The sequence below is a fragment of the Trichechus manatus genome, unplaced genomic scaffold, assembly GCF_000243295.1.
Source record: "Trichechus manatus latirostris isolate Lorelei unplaced genomic scaffold, TriManLat1.0 scaffold00059, whole genome shotgun sequence".
In the NCBI taxonomy this organism is placed as follows: domain Eukaryota; kingdom Metazoa; phylum Chordata; class Mammalia; order Sirenia; family Trichechidae; genus Trichechus; species Trichechus manatus.
This window is the reverse complement of record NW_004443995.1, coordinates 15,495,377-15,513,477: the sequence shown is the minus strand read 5'-3', so window position 1 is coordinate 15,513,477 and position 18,101 is coordinate 15,495,377. Positions and strand designations below refer to the sequence as shown.

The window sequence follows — 18,101 nt, the reverse complement described above, 5'->3', positions numbered from 1 at the left end:
TAATATGACTATTATTCAAATTTACACACCAACCACTAATGCCAAAGATGAAAAAACTGAAGATGTTTACCAACTTCTGCAGCCTGAAATTGATCAACCATACAATCAAGATGCATTGATAATTGCTAGCGATTGGAATGCAAAAAGTTGGAAACAAAGAAGGATCAGTAGTTGAAAAATATGGCCTTGGTGATAGAAACAATGCCAAAGATCACATGATAGAATTATGCAAGACGAATGACCTATTCATTGGAAACGCCTTTTTTCAACAACATAAAAGGTGGGTATACACATGGACCTTGCCGGACAGAACACACAGGAATCAAATTGACTACATCTGTGGAAAGAGACAATGGAAAAGCTCAATATCATCAGTCAAAAAAGGCCAGGGGATAGCTACAGAACAGACCATCAATTGCTCATATGCAAGTTCAAGCTGAAGCTGAAGAAAATTAAAACAAGTCCACGAGAGCCAAAGTAGGACCTTGAGTATATTACACCTGAATTTAGAGGCCATCTCAAGAATAGATTTAATGCATTGAACATTAATGACAGAATACCAGAAGAGTTGTGGGATGACATCAGGGACATCATACATGAAGAAAGCAAAAGGTTATTAAAAAGACAGGAAAGAAAGAAAAGACCAAAATGGATATCAGAAGAGACTCTGAAACTTGCTCTTGAACGTACCGTAGCTAAAGTGAACAGAAGAAATGATGAAGTAGAAGAGTTGACCAGAAGATTTCAAAGGGCAGCTCAAGAAGACAAAGTAAAGTATAATGAGATGTGCGAAGATCCGAAGTTAGAAAACCAAAAGGGAAGAACATGCTTGCCATTTTTCAGGCTGAAAGAACTGAAGAAAATATTCAAGCATTGAGCTGCAATACTGAAGGATTCTATGGGCAAAATACTGAATAGCGCAGGAGGCATCAAAAGAAGATGGAATGAATACACAGTCACTTTATCAAAAAGAATTCATCAACATTCAACCATTTCAGGAGGTAGCATATGATCAAGAACTGATGGTACTGAAGGAAGAAGGCCAAGCTGCACTGAACGCAGATGGATCTTGGCCGAGAGCAGAGAAAACCAGAAAGATGTTTACCTGTGTTTTATTGACGATGCAAAAGCATTCAACTGTGTGGATCATAACAAATTATGGATAACATTGCCAAGAATGGGAATTTCAGAACACTAAATTGTGTTCATGTGGAACCTGTACATAGACCAAGAGGCAGTTGTTCGAATAGAACAAGGGGATACTTACCGTGTGGTTTAAAATCAGGAAAGGTGTGCATCAAGGTTGTATCCTTTCACCATACTTATTCAATCTGTATGCTGAGCACATAATCTGAGAAACTGGATTATATGAAGAAAGTGGCATCAGGATTGGAGGAAGACTCATTAACAACCTGTGATATGCAGATGACACAATCTTCTTGGCCAAAAGTGAAGACGACTTAAAGCACTTACTGAAGAAGATCAAAGACTACAGCCTTCAATATGGATTACATCTCAACATAAAGAAAACAAAAATCCTCACAACTGGACCAATAAGCAACATCATGACAAATGGAGAAAAGACTGAAGTAGTCAAGGATTTCATTTTACTTGGATCCACAATCAACGCCCATAGAAGCAGCAGTAAAGAAATCAAACGATGTATTGCATTGGGCAAATCTACTGCAAAAGACCTCTTTAAAGTGTTATAAAGCAAAGATGTTACTTTGAGGACTAAGGTGCATCTGACCCAAGCCATGGCATTTTCAATCACGTCCTATGCATGTGAATGCTGGACAAGGAATAAGGATGACCAGAGAATAATTGATGCATTTGAGTTATGGTGCTGAGGAAGAATATTGAATACACCATGGACTGCCAGTAGAATGAACAAATCTGGAATAAATACATCCAAAATGCTCTTCAGAAGCGAGGCCGTCGAGACTTTGTCTCACTTACTTTGGACATGTCATCGGGAGGGACCAGTTCCTGGAGAAGGACATTATGCTTGGTAGAGGGTCAGTGGAGAAGAGCAAGACCTTCAATGAGATGGACTGACACAGTGGCTGCAACCATGGACTCAAACATGGCAATAATTGTGAAGATTGCGCAGGACTGGGCAGCGTTTCCTTTTGCTGTGCATGGGGTCCCTGTGAGTGTAACTGACTTGATGGCATCAAACAATAACAAAAACTCAAAAAAACCAAACTCGTTGCCAATGTGTTGATTCTGATTCTGAGCAGCTGTATAGCCTGGGAAACCCTATGGGGCATTTCTACCCTGTTCTGTAGGGTTGCTGTGAGTTGGAATCGACTCGACAGCAAAACCGGTTTGGTTTTTTGGCAGACATCTTATTTTACATTGAATTTCTCATAACATTTTAGAGGTTAATTTAGTATTAGCAGAAAGGGGAAAATGTTATGAGTGATTTAAAGCAATGTACTTGTCAAGTTCTTAACTAACCAATCTTTTTTTCCTGTCTACTTTGGAATAATCTCTTCACTGCTATTGTTCAGTAATATTCATTCATCCTGATTTAGCTCCCTACATAACCCCCACAAAGATTAATGTCAAACCTTCTCCACTCCCCCTCAAATCTACAATCTTACCTTTCTCTTAAAACTTTACTTTCTGTATTTTCATCTTCCAGTGTAATTTCCAGTAAAGTCAAACTTTTCTTGGATCTTTATCTTCTTCCTAGAAAAGTTTCAAACCCATCTCTTCCTGTGCTGTAGCATGATTCTTTTAGAATCATCAATTATCCTTTTTCCTACAAACCAGCTAAGTCTCAATTTTTCCTCTGCCCACCTCCTGTCTCCTCTGAACAGGCTACTCTTCTTCCTCAAGATCACCCTAACTGATACGTTAAAGATATTGGCATAATCATGTAACTTAGAAAAAAACAAACACTATTGAGTTCCTGAGTGGTGCAAATGTGTTGAGGGCTCCACTGTTAACTGAAAGGCTGTCAGTTTAAACCACCCAGAGGGGCATCAGAAGAAAGTTCTGACCATCTGCTTCGGAAGGGTTACAGCCTTGAAAACCCTATGAAGCAGTTCTACTCTGCACACATTGGGTCACCATGAGTCGGAACTGACTCCACGGCAACAGTAACACTTCAGCAAATTAAACAAGGTACAATTTTGTTCGGTTTCCTGTGGATATTACAGATAAACTACTTCTTAAAGTTTTGACTGTATTACTGCCAGTGATGTCCAATTTCACTTTTATTAACCAAGTCTGAATTTTAACTCTTGTCAATCCGGAGGGCTATATTAGGGAATATTTTCCAAAGTAAAGGCCTCTGATTAAAGCTCAAATCTTACTGTGAATCTTTGGGATTTAACTTGAAAGAGTGCAAATAAGATTACTAAATCTATTCCTCCTTACCGTAAACCATCTTCAATTAGCATAAATGTATTAAATTTTGTGAAATATTCACCTGGTTTTCAATTTTCGAAGTATTATTTCGTACGGGACAGGCCTACCCTACCACTTTCACTTTCTCACCGGAAATTTTCCTTACCTTCGACCCATTTCTGAGGCAGTATATAAATTTTCGATATGATACAAAGGATCACTACCTGAATATTCCTTAGAGGCCTCGTCAAACCTCTGCTGATGCCGATCGTCGGATAGTTAAAAGCATGCTATCATCAGTACTGACCTTCCTTTAATAACCACAACGAGGGAGAACACTCGGATTTATTAATTCTTAACTAATCAGAAAACCTAGCCCTTTTCTTCATGAGCCAGTCGGGACATTAAACGATTTCTCCTCGGTACTAGTTTGAGTTCTTTTCCTTAATTTCGCTCTCTTCTCGCGTTTCCAAAACTTTTTAATTCTTAAGATTTTATATGAATAGGGCTTTCTTAAGCTTTCACGAATAGCCAGGCCCGGACATAACCAAAGTACGCCAGCCGGGGGCAGCCACCTCCACGTCGTCCGCCAGGCTGCTCCACCACCAGCCCGCCTGTGACTCGACACACGCTGCCCAGTGACGCGGGAGTCGCTGCGTGCCTCGAGTGGAGGCGGCTGCGCCTGCGCGGCAGCGAAGGGACAGGGCGAGGGGTGGGTCCGAGCGCAGCAGGGAGGGAGTCCGCGAGTGTAGGCGGAGGAGGGGTAGACGGAACGGAGTAAGGAGAGCACAGAGGGGCGGGCCTCCGCGAGTGGAGGCGGAGCAGGGGTGGCGCAGAGGGTTGGGCCTTTCCGGAGGTTCCTAAGTCCCTCACTTCCTGTTCGCTGGAACTTCTGAATCCGGGTCAAGGGTGTTCGCCTCCTTCTCTACTCCCCGGCTGCTCCTCTTGGCACCCTCCCTGTCAGCGACTCCTGTCTTACCCCGGGACCGGATTTTACTCACGTCCTGCTGGAGCCTGGACGCCCACACCTGCCCCGAGGTGAGGCGGAGAGTTTAAGCCTGTGCCTCCTTAGGGCCGCGGCGGGCAGTGCTGGTTCTTACGCGCCCCACGCTCTCCAGCTCAAGCCCGGACTTGGATGGGCCCCCCTGCCCGATAAATGTGGCTGCTGAGGCAGCATTGGCGGTGGCCAGTTCCGCTGCTGCTTTGCTCCAAGTTCGCCTCCGTGCCGGGACTCTCCTGTCGCTCTTCGGGGCTGCCGCCGCCCTCTCCGCACCCCCTGGCCCTGGCCTTGCCGCGCAGCGATAATGGACAAGATCCTGGAGGGCCTAGTGAGTTCTTCGCACCCGCTGCCCTTAAAGCGGGTGATTATACGGAAGGTGGTGGAGTCGGCGGAGCACTGGCTAGACAAGGCGCAGTGCGAGGCCATGTTTGACCTGACGACCCGGCTCATCCTGGAGGGCCAGGACCCTTTCCAGCGGCAGGTGGGACACCAGGTGCTGGAGGCCTACGCACGATACCACAGACCAGAGTTCGAGGCCTTCTTCAACAAGACCTTTGTGTTGGGCCTCCTTCAGCAGGGCTACCATTCGCTGGACAGGAAGGACGTAGCCATCCTGGACTACATTCACAACGGCCTGAAGCTGATCATAAGCTGCCCGTCGGTGCTGGATCTCTTCGGCCTGCTGCAGGTAGAGATGTTACGGATGGTGTGCGAGAGGCCAGAGCCGCAGCTGTGTGCCCGCCTGAGTGACCTCCTGACCGACTTCGTGCAGTGCATCCCCAAGGGGAAATTGTCAATCACGTTTTGTCAGCAGCTGGTTCGGACGATAGGCCACTTCCAGTGTGTGTCCACCCAGGAGAAAGAGCTGCGGGAATATGTCTCCCAGGTGACAAAAGTGAGTAACTTGCTGCAGAACATCTGGAAGGCCGAGCCCTCCACGCTGCTGCCTTCCCTGCAAGAAGTTTTTGCAAGCATCTCTTCCACAGGTAAGGTCGTTGTGTTTCAAGTGAATATCTCTTGGAAACTCAGTATTGTGTCTTTCACATATATACCTGCCATGATTGCTTTTCTGCCTTGAAGACATTCATAATGGATACCCTCAGCCAAAATTGTATGCATCCTATCTAGGCAGTGACTTAAGTACCTTAAAAAACAGGCAGCGTTCCCATTTTCAAGATTGAGAACGTCTAGGTCTAAGACCTGGCATTAAGTAAGTTTCTTAATTATCCAGCCTCTGCGGATGTTATGGAATGCTTTGATGATGACGTGCTATATAAAGCTTCTGTTTATTAGTGACCAATGGCAGCATAATGTTTCCCATATTATTATTGTACTTGACTCTTATCATTTTGTTGTAATCAGGTTTTTCTCCCTGTTTTTGAATTCCCCCGTTTTTATATTCATAGACTATGCAATTTGTTTCATTACTGGGTTATCCCAGTTAACCATGCAATACATTGACGTTTTCTGTCTACAAGAGTGTGTGTGAAACGGGATACGGGTAGTAGAGTGAGAGAAGGGAACGAATATGAGGTCTTAAGTGTCTTTGTGCGTTGGCAGTTGCATCCATGAATTGCATCCCCAGAAGGAGGAGGGAGGGCAAGTTGATACTTGGCAAGAAAATACTTTCCAACCCAGAAATTTTATCTGAGTCTACATTCCTTGTTCTGCCTTGAAGCTTCCAAGTCTGTAAGGTGTGTGGAATAGGTCCAAAACCATATCTACCTCCTCTTTACTTCTCTTGGTACAGCCAGTCTCCCTGATTAACTACCAGTGGGGACTTTTATCTTGAGAACCAGAAATACAGGTGAAGTTTTAGCAAGGTCCAGGCATTCTGATGAATTAAATATATTTATGAAAGAATTACCGACAATATATATGTAATATCTGCGTTAGGTTTTGTTGGTGGCAGTTTTTTTGTGTGTGTGTGATTTTATTTGTGCTACCTGCTTTGTCATAGCTGTTAAGTTTCCCAAGAATCTTTTCAGCTGTAGGAGTAAGGGCTCTAACCTTTGGATTTGAGTGATTTTTATATAGTTAAAGTCCCCCCAAAAAAATCTTAATTTCTTTTTGTTTAAGAGATTTTAAAAAAATCTTCTTTAGGACAATGTAATCTGATTACTGTAATTAATAGTTATAAATTACTTTTGGAGGGTCTAAAGTGGAAATTGAAATGATACCGTGCATTTTTTTCTGATTTCTGTTTTACAAATGAATATTTTAGTGCGACAATAACATAATATTAAAGAATGCATAAAATAAGGTAGTGGTGAAAAATAGTTTTTATATTGTAATAGTTCTGTCCATGGAACGAGTGGTCTTTGCTACTCTTAGTCTATCATTTCTGCAATTTTACGTTCTTTGTATAAGTTAAAATCTGCCCATGAGGTGTAGTATAACAACTGCTTCCTAAGTTACTAATACCTTTGCTGCATTTTTTTTTTTTTTGGTAAAGTGTTGTTTTCTCTCAATACTTTACTTGAACCTCCTTGCCATATTCCTTTTTCTTTTTAATTTAAAAAATAGATGCATCATTTGAACCTTCTGTAGCATTGGCAAGCCTTGTGCAGCATATTCCTCTACAGATGATTACAGTTCTCATCAAGAGCCTTACTACGGATCCAAATGTAAAAGATGCAAGTATGACCCAAGCTCTTTGCAGGTACTTCTTCATGGCACTATGGATGGTAATTTGTAGGTTTGGGAGGAGGAGATATTTTCAGTTATATTTTGTGGGTAATGAAAGACTTAGAGAAATATTTAAAACTGAAATCATGGAATCAAATATATAAATATCTAAGGATATATAAGGATTCTCCAGATCCGTTGGAATGGATTTTTCACTCTAGTATTTCCCTGATAAGGCATCCGAGTAATTCACAAATCCATTTCCAATTTAGCTTTTTTTTTTTTAATTCTGAAAACATACACACATATACACTTATTGTATATTCAGGAGTCACTTGGATTATCATAGTATTTTACTAATTTCTTTGCTCATTATTGTTTTCTGCAACCCATTTCTTACTCTGGGTTCACTTTTTTCCTCCTAAGTACATATTTTACTTCCTCTTTAAACCAGGATATATGAGTAATATACTCTTAGCCTTTGCCTCTTTGGAAAGTCTTCATTCCACCCCACCCCCCAACGTCTTAAATAGATAATGTGGCAAGATACAGAATTCCAATTTGAAAGTCATTTTCTTTTAGCAATTTGAAAATAATTCTGCATTTTCTTCTGACATCTGTTGTTGTTGGTGTGAAGTTGACTGTCCATCTGATTCTCATTCTGTTTCCATGTCTAGCAAGTTCACTACTGAGAATTTGCATTTCTAACAAGTTCCCAGGAAGTTATACATAAGAATTACCTGGGGATCTTGCTAAAATGTAGATTCTCATTTAGGATATCTAGGGTGGAAATGCAAATCCTCAGCAGGGAACTTGTTAGAAATGCAAATTCTCAGCACGAATGAAGTGGTTCAAAGCCCTGGTTGTGGATAGTCAGCTTTTCTAGTAGCTTTTATAATTTTCTGTTTATCCTTGATGTTTTGTAGTTTTATTCTCACATTTCTAGATATAAACTGATTAACCTTAGCACTTCATTCATTCATTTATTCAAATCACATTTATTGAGCACTTAATATGAGTGCAAGGCAGTGTTGAAAACATACTTAAACAAAATAAATAAAAATATATGCCCTGGTGTGCTTATTTTCTAGTGAGGGGATACAGACACTAAGTTGAGAGATTTTATTGATTCGAAGGTGCATCCTCATTTCAGAGGTGTGAAAATGTGGAAATGCAGTCTTTGGTGCCTGAGTTTAATTGGGAGGACTTTTCCTATCTTAGTGGTAGTTTATGGAAACTAATTAAGCATCTTAAATTTGATTTTGTTTTAGATTTAATATAGTAAGTAATGTAGTATGTTGAAAGAGGGATAGAGATTGTTGGTGTGGGACAGTGGTTTGCAGTTTTAAATAAGGTGGTCGAGGAAGGCCTCACTAAGAAGGTGACTATAAAGCAAAGACATGAAGAAAATGAAATAAACCTTGTGGATACCTGAGGGGGAGAGCATCAATACTGTCTTTTAATTCACTGATTTTTTTCCTCAAAGGTGCCCATCTGTAAGCTTATCCCATTGAGTTTATTTCAATAACTGTATTTTTCTAGTTGAAATTTTCTTGTCTACCTGTTCTTTGTTTCTTATCTGCCAATTTTTGTTTTGTAATTTTGGGGTAATTGTTTTCCTTTTTTTTCTGTGTGTGCATGCATGCATGTGTGCGTGTTTAGTACATTTACATAAAATGTAAGGATTTGGAACAAAATAGATTCTGTGCACCTGTTATAAAACTAGAGTTATGAGGTAAGTCTTTATGTTGAGTTCTCAGAAAGCTGTATACTCTCTAGTATGTATGTATACCCTCTATAATACAAACTGTAGAGACTTTGTTTCCCTCACTTCCTCCCTCTTTTTTGTTCCAAAATTTAAAAAGCCCTTTCTCTTCTAGCTTTTCTTTCTTTTTCCTTTTGCTGCTAAACATAATTGAATCAACTTATCTACAACTTGTAGTTCCAATTCTTACTGCTCATTCTCTCTTTAAATTCCAGAGATTTGTGAAAGTAGTTTGTTTATTGGGGAAATGGCTATGTAAATAGGTATTATTGTTCCCATATGTGGCTTCTAGCCCTGCCATTTTCAACTTACGGTGATCTTGTCACGTTTGGTGTCGTATGTTTTTATTTTCATCTTCTTTATATCTTTGTATTCATTGTTCTAGAAATTCTAGAACTTCTATGGCACTGTTATTAGGATTTTCTTCTTACATATTTTCTTTTTATTTTCTCTTTCCCTTTATTCTTATCACTTTATCAATTCTGGTTTATATGTGGTTGATTTCCAAGCTTTTATATGAAGTTTTGATCATTCATTTACTCCTAAGAAGCACTCTTATCCATCTTTCCATAATGAAACTCTTTCTATGCCCTATTTAGCAGCAGCACTCCTGTCAGTATCACTCCAACAGTGCTTAAATTTCTTTCTCTTTGGGTCGAATATTTCATAAGTTTCATAGCAAAATAGAAAGTTGTAGAGAATTGTAGATACAGCTGAAAGTGAAATTAAATAATAGCTAACACTTCCCTTTCCATGTCACAAATCATTTAATATTCACCACAGACTTGAGGTAGGTACTGTTGTTGGGCTACCAACAGCACAAATAGATGTAAGTAATTTTCAACTCCATCATTTCTTTCATTCCATTGGGATTAACATAATTAACAGGGCCTTTGGATTCTTTCTTTAAGACATTTCTTAGAGTGACCCTTCTCTCTCCAACCACCTCGAAGTTAGGCATTCATTGTTGTAACAGAATTTTCTAGTTGGTCTTTTTGCCAGCAATGACTTAAGTTTCTTCTTTAAAAGTCATCCTGACCTACTTATTTTTCTCCCCTGATCAAGAAACTACAGTGACTTCCACTAAATGAATCAAGTGCAGATTCCAATTCTTGGCATTCAGCACTCTTTAAGTAGTCTTACTTTTTTCAGCCTTTTAAAAAACTATCATAGCCTCCTACTTACGACTTTATTTTGTTTTCAAAATATATTTGAAAATTAATTTTTACCTGTTTGTTTTCATGGGAAGATGTGATCCAGTTTGTATTGCATTTTCAATTTAGCCCACATAATCCTGTTTAACTCATATGTGCCTGAAGTAATTATTCTTACTTACATGGAAAATGTAATCGAAAGGTGTATCTGTTACATAATAATGGTGTTTATTTTTACCATCCTCCCCCCCCATACTTTCCCATACTCTGTATTCCCCAAACCTAACACTTATGCATTACTGTCATTTTCCTTGATTATCTATACTCTCTCCAGCTATAATCCAGAGGATTGCAAATGCAAATACCATACTGGGGCCAGGCAGGTAACATTAATAAATGAAATAAGGCCAGGTGTAAGTGAAATAATAGGGAAAGAGAATAGTGGGGAATGTGCTTAACTGGGGTGTACAAGCGCTTTCTGAAAAGACAAAGCTTATACTTAACTCTAAATGTCTTCTGCTGCATGAAAATTTGATCCCAGTTTTGCTTGATCTGATTTTTCAAAAGAAGCTGAAATCTAGTTTTCTACTTGAAATTTCTCAATATTTAAAACATTAGAACAAGTAAAACTAGACTGGATCAACCCTGTATCTGCCATCTAAAAGTGAAAACTGGTTTTATTCTCCATAAATTAAGATTAAATCTATCTTGTGGTTTTTTATAATATTGCCAGTTTTAATGTTAAGGTTTTAAAGTTGTATATAATTTCCTTAACTACAGGAAGAAGTGGTTTCATTTTTTCAACAAATGTGAGCTCCTTCTCAGTACTAGTTGTTGTTGTGTTGTTGTGTGCCATCGAGTCAATTACGAGTCATAGTGACCCTGTAGGACAGTAGAATTGCCCGATAGGGTTTCCAAGGTTGTAATGTTTACAAAAGCAAATTGCCATATCTTTCTCCCATAGAATGGTGTATTCAAACCACCGACCTTTCCGTTAGCAACTGAGTGGTTAACCACTGCGTGACCAGGGCACCTTCCCTCTACTAGACACTTTGTCAAGTACTGGGGATTCAAATATAAGTAAAATAAGAAAAACAAGATCACTGCTCTTGAACTTACAGTCTAGTGGAGCAGATAAGACTTTTAAGTAGGTAAATTACAACTGTAATTAAATGTTTTTTAAATAAATTAGTCTGTCAGTTAATTAAAGTGTTCTTAGAATTCAAAATAATAGGAGTCAATACATAGCTTATTGTATGGAATACAATACATATGATTACTGTATTAATCGTAGATATAAATCCAAAGGTTGGCAGTTTGAACCCAGAGGCACCTGGGAAGAAAGGCCTGGTGATCTGCTTCCAAAAGATAACAGCTTTGAAAAACCTATGCAGTACAGTTCTACTCTGCAACACCTGGGGTCACCATGTGCGCTTAACGCGGTACCTGGTATGTAATAGACACTCAGATCAGGGCTTCAAACCAGTTCAGTCAAGGCTGAAAAAGCAAAACTAGAACAGACCTGAATTTTTAAAATTTGGGTGATCTGGAACCATAACCAGAATGGGAGAAATTACAGGTTGAAGCCCTGGAATGGGACACTGAGAAGAGGTGTAGTGAGCCCTTTCAAGAGCCTGATGCATGAGAATGGAATATTGCCAGGACTGAGGAGACTGACTCACCTTCAAAACAGTGCATTCAGCCACCATGCATACGCTGCCCTTGTTTTCTAAGAAGGAGATTAGGTTTCTGGCAGGGCTTCAACTTGTAATTTTTCCCATTCCGGTTATGGTTTTGGTTCACCCAAATTTTAAAAATGCGGGTCTGTTCCAGTGTTGCTTTCTCAGTCATGATTAAACTGGTTTGAAGCCCTGACTCATATTTGTTGAGTGAATGGCCTCAGGTTTGTGTTAGCTCTAACTTGATGTTGCTTCAGGGTGGTCTTGAGATTGGGTACACATGGGATGAGGAAAAACTGGAGGTATATGAGATGGGGAGCTAGAAATGGAGAGGACAGAGGAAAAGGCTGGCTGGGTGATGAGGGATAATGAAGAGCCATAGCGAAGTAGAAATTTCTACTGTGCCCACTCGCACCCTTTACCAGTACTTCCCTTAGACCTGAGCAAAAAGGAGACTCTGGCCTCTGATAGTGCCACTCCCCACGTGGCAGAGAGTACACGAAAAAAAGATGTGCCCACACATACCGCTCCTCTAGACCACATCATTTTTGTATGTGCATATTTATTTTCTTTTAAACAAAAATAGTACAAAACTCAGTGGTTTGTTTGTTTGTTTTTTAATTCAACAATACCTCACCTCTTTCTATGTTTGATCTCCATGGATAGATTCATACAGATCTAACTCAGCCTTTAAAACTTTACATATTGTAAAGAATCAATACTATGGTATATTTAGCAGTTTTCTTGTTAATGGGCATTTAGGGTCTTTGCAGTTTTCCATATCAAAACAATACTACAGTGAATATATTCCTTGTACATGCCAGTATATCTCTACTTTCCTATTCCATGTATGTAGAGTGGCCACAAACTTACGAGCATCAGCCTAACAACAGTTGGAAGATGTAGAACTGCTGTCAGGGACTACTTTAATGAATTATAACCATTGTTGAGTGAAGATGGCCAGAAAAACAAGAAAAGAAATACAATTTGTATAGCAAATGGAGGGAACATAACAGATAACTGTTAGTTAACACACATTTGGACTTTGGGACCACTCTAAACAGCTGATGGAACAAGTTTATCGTAAAAGCAAAAAAAATAAAGGTAACAGTCTGGTGTTTATGTAGATTCTTATAACACAGCTGTTGTGGGGGAAAAAACCCATCAGTTTAGAAGTCAGCCCTTATTACATGGTAGTTGGTCTTTTGATAGCGTGTTTATGTACATAGTATTTATAGCTGACATTTTATACAGTTAAGGTATTTATTTATTTATTGCAGTGTGTTTGTATTTGGTGGAAGAGAGGAATTCATAATGAGTACTTCCTGTGTTCTGTGTTAACTCATACAATGTTTACAACAGGCCTGTAAAGTAACCATGTTTATCTGTAATCACAGGTGAGGAAACTGGGACACAGGTTAAATAATTGCATATATATGTAGGGTACCCCAGCTAAGCATTAGGCTACTAACTGAAAGATCAGAGATTTGAACCCACCAAAGGTTCTACAGGAGAAAAGACCTGGCAATCTGCTCCCGTAAAGATTACAGGCTAGGAAACCCTATGGGGCAGTTCTACTCTGTCATATAGGGTCACTGTGAGTCGGAATCAACGTGATGGCACACAACAACAACAACAAGCTAATAAATGGTGAATTAAGATTTTAAAATCAGACCATTTTGACTTCAGAAATCCATTTTTTTTTTATAATGGGATGTAATATATATTTATATAACAGAATTTAGAATATGATATAATAGTTTTTAATACTATTTTTCTCAGTATATAATCTTAAAAATTAGGTTACTGAATCGCCTAATATGAGCATTTGACCCAATTGCTTTTCAGAAGAGTTGTACCGGTCCTCATTGGGGTGAGTGTCTAATTTTAGGAACAGTCTCCATCAGACCCCATATTACTTTGTCTTTCTTCCATCAGCCTGGGTTGAAATTCAAGAAGAAAAACACTCATTAGTGCAAATTGAGGCCATCAGGGTATTTATACACTGAGTGCCCTTTATGTATTTGAAGTTGCCTTTAGTTGTTTTTGTATAATAAGATTTTAAAAGGGATAGAGACCTATTTCACAATTTAAAATACAGTATTTATTAATAGTGCATTTCATGTTAGACTCTAACCCTCCAGGAAGGAGAAATCTTGATTCTTATCTATATGTGTTATTTCAAATATCTACACTCGATCTGGTCTTCTTAGAGTAAATTTGCGTAAATAAATTCTTATTATCACTGTATAGCATAAATTTAAATTTTTGCCTTTCTGCAACATGATATATCAGAAATCCTTTTTTATGGAAATACGTTAAATATAGCAAACAGTCAGCTCTCGATATTGGAAATTCCTTGAGAAACAAGCACCCATCGCACTCATTTTTATGTCTTGGGCACTGCCATTTACAAGCAAGCTCAGTAAATATTGAGTCACAAAGTGAGTGATTATATACTGACTCTTGTTATTCCTAACTAATGTTGATAATATTTTCAATCCTGATAGTTTTGTTTTCCTTCACTTTTCAGAATGATTGACTGGCTGTCCTGGCCATTGGCTCAGCGTGTGGATACATGGGTGATTGCACTACTGAAAGGACTGGCAGCTGTCCAGAAGTTTACTATTTTAATAGATGTTACTTTGCTGAAAATAGAACTGGTAAGTGGAGCTATATAAATGTATTAGAATATCTCATATAGTCAGTCTTTTTATTTTGAAGTCGTTTAAGGTAAAGATGTAAACATCTAATTTTGAATGTGTTCTTGTTTTTGTTTTGAATGATAGATTTCAGTGGGCTTTAGAAATAAAAAATGCACCTTAAATATAGGTAATTAATATAATTTTGGTCTGTTTTTACATATTGAACATAAAAACATACTCCACCCACTATGTCTTCAGTTACCCATAATCAAACTTACATCACCATCACACTACCAAAACTACTTTTGACATCAGTGCTCTCTAACATCATTAATCCAAGGTTCATTTCTAAGACCTGTCAACAGCAGTTGATCACTTCCGCTTAAAACACTTTCCTCACTTGGTTTCAAAGACACTATGTTTTTGTTTTTATGTGCCATCGAGTCATTTCCAACTCATAGGGACCCTAGTATGAGAGAACTAAACACTGCCTGATTCTGCACCATCCTCACAGTCCTTGCTGTGTTTGAGCCATTGTTGCAGCCACTGTGTCAGTCCATCATGTTCAGGATCTTTCTCTTTGCACTGACCGTCTACTTTACCAAGCGTGATGTCCATCTCTAGGGACTGGATCTCTTGGTAACATGTCCAAAGTATGTAAGATGAAGTCTGGCCATCCTAGCTTATAAAGAGCGTTCTGGCTGTATTTCTTCCAAAACAGATTTGTTCGTTCTGCTAGCAGTCCATAGTATATTCAGTATTCTTTGCCAACACCATAATTCAAAAGCATCAATTCTTCTCTGGCCTTCCTTATTCATTGTCTAGCTTTTGCATGCATATGAGGTGATCGAAAATACCACGGCTTGGTTAAAAAGCTGGAAATAGAAGTACCATATGATCCAGCTATCTCGCTCCTTGGAATATAGCCTAGAGAAATAGGAGCCATCACACGAATAGATGTATGCGCACTCATGTTCATTGCAACACTGTTCACGATAGCAAAAGGATGGAAACAACCTAGGTGCCCATCAACGGACAAAAGGATAAACGAATTATGGTATATTCACACAGTGGATACTACGCAACAAAAAAGAACAAGGATGAATCCGTGAAACATAACATGATGGAATTTGGAGGGCATTATGCTGAGTGAATCTAGTCAGTCACAGAAGGACAAATATTGTATTAGACCGCTATTATAAGAACTCAAGAAAAGGTTTAAACACAGAAGAAAACATTCTTTGATAGTTACGAGGGTGGGGAGGGAGGGTGAGGGTTATTCACCAACTAGATAGTAGATAAGAATCATCTTAGGTGAAGGAAAGGACAGCACACACTACAAGGGAAGTCAGCACAACTGGACTAAACCAAAGCTAAGAAGTTTCCTGAATACAATCAAACAATTCAAAGGACAGAGTAGCAGGGGTGGGGTTCTGGGGACCATGCTTTCAGGGGATATCTAGGTCAATTGGCATAACAAGTTTTATTAAGAAACTGTTCTGCATCCTACTTTGGTGAGTGGCGTCTGGGGTCTTAAAAGCTAGCAAGGGGCCATCTAAGATGCATCAATTGGTCCCAACCACCTGGAATAAAGGAGAATGAAGAACACCAAAGACACAAGGAAAGTATTAGCCCAAGAGACAAAAAGAGCCACGTGAACTGGGAGACTTCATCAGCCTGAGACCAGAACTAGATGGTGCCTGGCGATCACCAATGACTGCCCTGACAGGGAACACGACAGAGTCCCTGATGGAGCAGGAGAAAGGTGGGGTGCAGAACTCGAATTCTAGTAAAAAGACCAAACTTAATGGTCTGACTGAGACCGGAGGAACTCCAGAAAGCATGGCCCCTGGACTCTCTGTCAACCTGGAACTGAAACAGTTCCCAAGGCCAACTCCTCAAAGATTGGACTGGACTGTGGGATGTAAAATGATACTCATGAAGAGTGTGCTTCTGAGCTCAAGTAGATATATGAGACTAAATGGGCAGCTTCTGTCCAGAGATGAGATGAGATGAGATGAGAAGGCAGAGAGGGTCAGGAGCTGGTTGAATGGACATGGGAAATCAGGAGTGGAAAGGAGGAGTGTGCTGTCACAGTATAGGGAGAGCAATTAGGGTCACATAAAAATGTATGTATAAATTTTTGTATGAGAGACCAACTTGAAATGTAAACTTTCACTTAAACTACAACAATAAACAAAAGAAAATACCATGGCTTGGATCAGGTGCACCTTAGTTCTCAAAGTGACATCTTTGCTTTTTAACGCTTTAAAGAGGTTTTTTGTTGTTGTTGTTTTTGTATTTCTCCAATGCAGTATATTGTTTGATTTCTTGACTCTGCTTCCACAGGCATTGATTGTGGGTCCAAGTAAAATGAAATCCTTAACAACTTCAGTATTTTCTTCATTTATCATGATGTTGCTTGTTGGTCCAGTTGTGAGGATTTTTGTTTTCTTTACGTTGAAGTGTAATCCATACTGAAGGCTGTAGTCTTTGATTTTCGTCAGTAAGTGCTTCAAGTCCTGTTCACTTTCAGTAAGCAAGATTATGTCATCTGCAAATCACAGGCTGTTAATGAGTCTTCTCCAGTCCTGATGCCGCATTCTTTATATAGTTCAGCTTCTTGGATTATTTGCTCAGCATATAATTGAATAAGTGTGGTGAAAGGGTACAACCCTGACTACACTTTTCCTGATTTTAAACCACACAGTATCTATCTCCTTTTTCTGTTTGAAAGACTGCCTCTTGGTCTATGTGCCGGTTTTGCATGAGCACAATTCAGTGTTCTGGAATTTCCCATTTTTTTGCAATGTTATCCATAATTGTTATGATCCACACAGTTGAATGCCTTTGCATAGTCCATAGAACACAGGTAAACATCTTTCTGGTATTCACTTCTTTTAGCCAAGATCCATCTGTTATCAGCAACGATATCCCTGGTTCCACATCCTCTTCTGAATCTGGCTTGAATTTCTGGCAATTCCCTGTTGATGTACTGCTGCAACCATTTTTTAATTATCTTCAGCAAAATTTTACTTGCATGTGATATTAATGATATTGTTCAATAATTTCCACATTCCATTGTATCACCTTTTTTGGAATGGGCACAAATATGAGTCTCTTCCAGTTGGTTGGCCAAGTAGCTGTCTTGCATATTTCTTGGCATAGACAAGTGAGCGCTTCCAGCGTTGCATCCCTTTGTTGAAACATCTCAATTGGTTTTCCATCAATTCCTGGAGCCTTGATTTTTGACAGTGCCTTTGGTGCAACTTGGACTTCTTCCTTCAGTACCATCGGTTCTCGATCATATGGTATTTCCTGAAATGGTTGAACATTGACCGGTTCTTTTTGGTACAGTGACTGTGTATTCCTTCCATGTTCTTTTGATTCTTCCTGTGTCATTCAATGTTTTGCCCATAGAGTCCTTTAATATTGCAACTCGAGGCTTGAGTTTTTTCTTCAGTTACTGCAGCTTGAGAAATGCTGAACATGTTCTTCGCTTTTGGTTTTCTAACTCCAGGGTTTTGCACATTTCATTATAATACTTTACTTTGTCTTCTTGAGCTATCCTTTAAAATATTCTGTTCTGTTCTTCTACTTCATTTCTTCCATTTTCACTAGCTACTCTAAGTTCAAGAGCAAGTTTCAGAGTCTATTCTGACATCCATCCTGGTCTTTTCTTTCTTTCCTGTCTTTTTAATGACCTCTTACTTTCTTCATGTATGATGTCAGTGCACAACTCATTTGGTCTTCGGTCATTGGTGTTCAGTGCATCAAATCCATTCTTGAGATTGCCTCTGTATTCAGGTGGGATATACTCAACGTTGTCCTTTTGGCTCTCGTGGACTTGTTTTAATTTTCTTCAGCTTC

At 39.3% G+C, this 18,101-nt stretch overlaps 1 protein-coding gene across 1 annotated transcript in view; it reads left to right on the top strand.

Annotated features, from left to right (window-relative positions):
- The first annotated feature begins 4,308 nt into the window (after window positions 1–4,308).
- Window positions 4,309–18,101, top strand: part of USP38 (ubiquitin specific peptidase 38) — a 38,222-nt gene continuing 24,429 nt past the window's right edge. Inside the window, exons 1-3 of the mRNA XM_004378859.3 lie at window positions 4,309–5,346; window positions 6,887–7,022; window positions 14,120–14,249. Of these exons, the coding sequence (XP_004378916.1) occupies window positions 4,665–5,346; window positions 6,887–7,022; window positions 14,120–14,249 (948 nt within the window). The 5' untranslated portion in view covers window positions 4,309–4,664. The remainder of the gene's footprint in view (window positions 5,347–6,886; window positions 7,023–14,119; window positions 14,250–18,101) is intronic.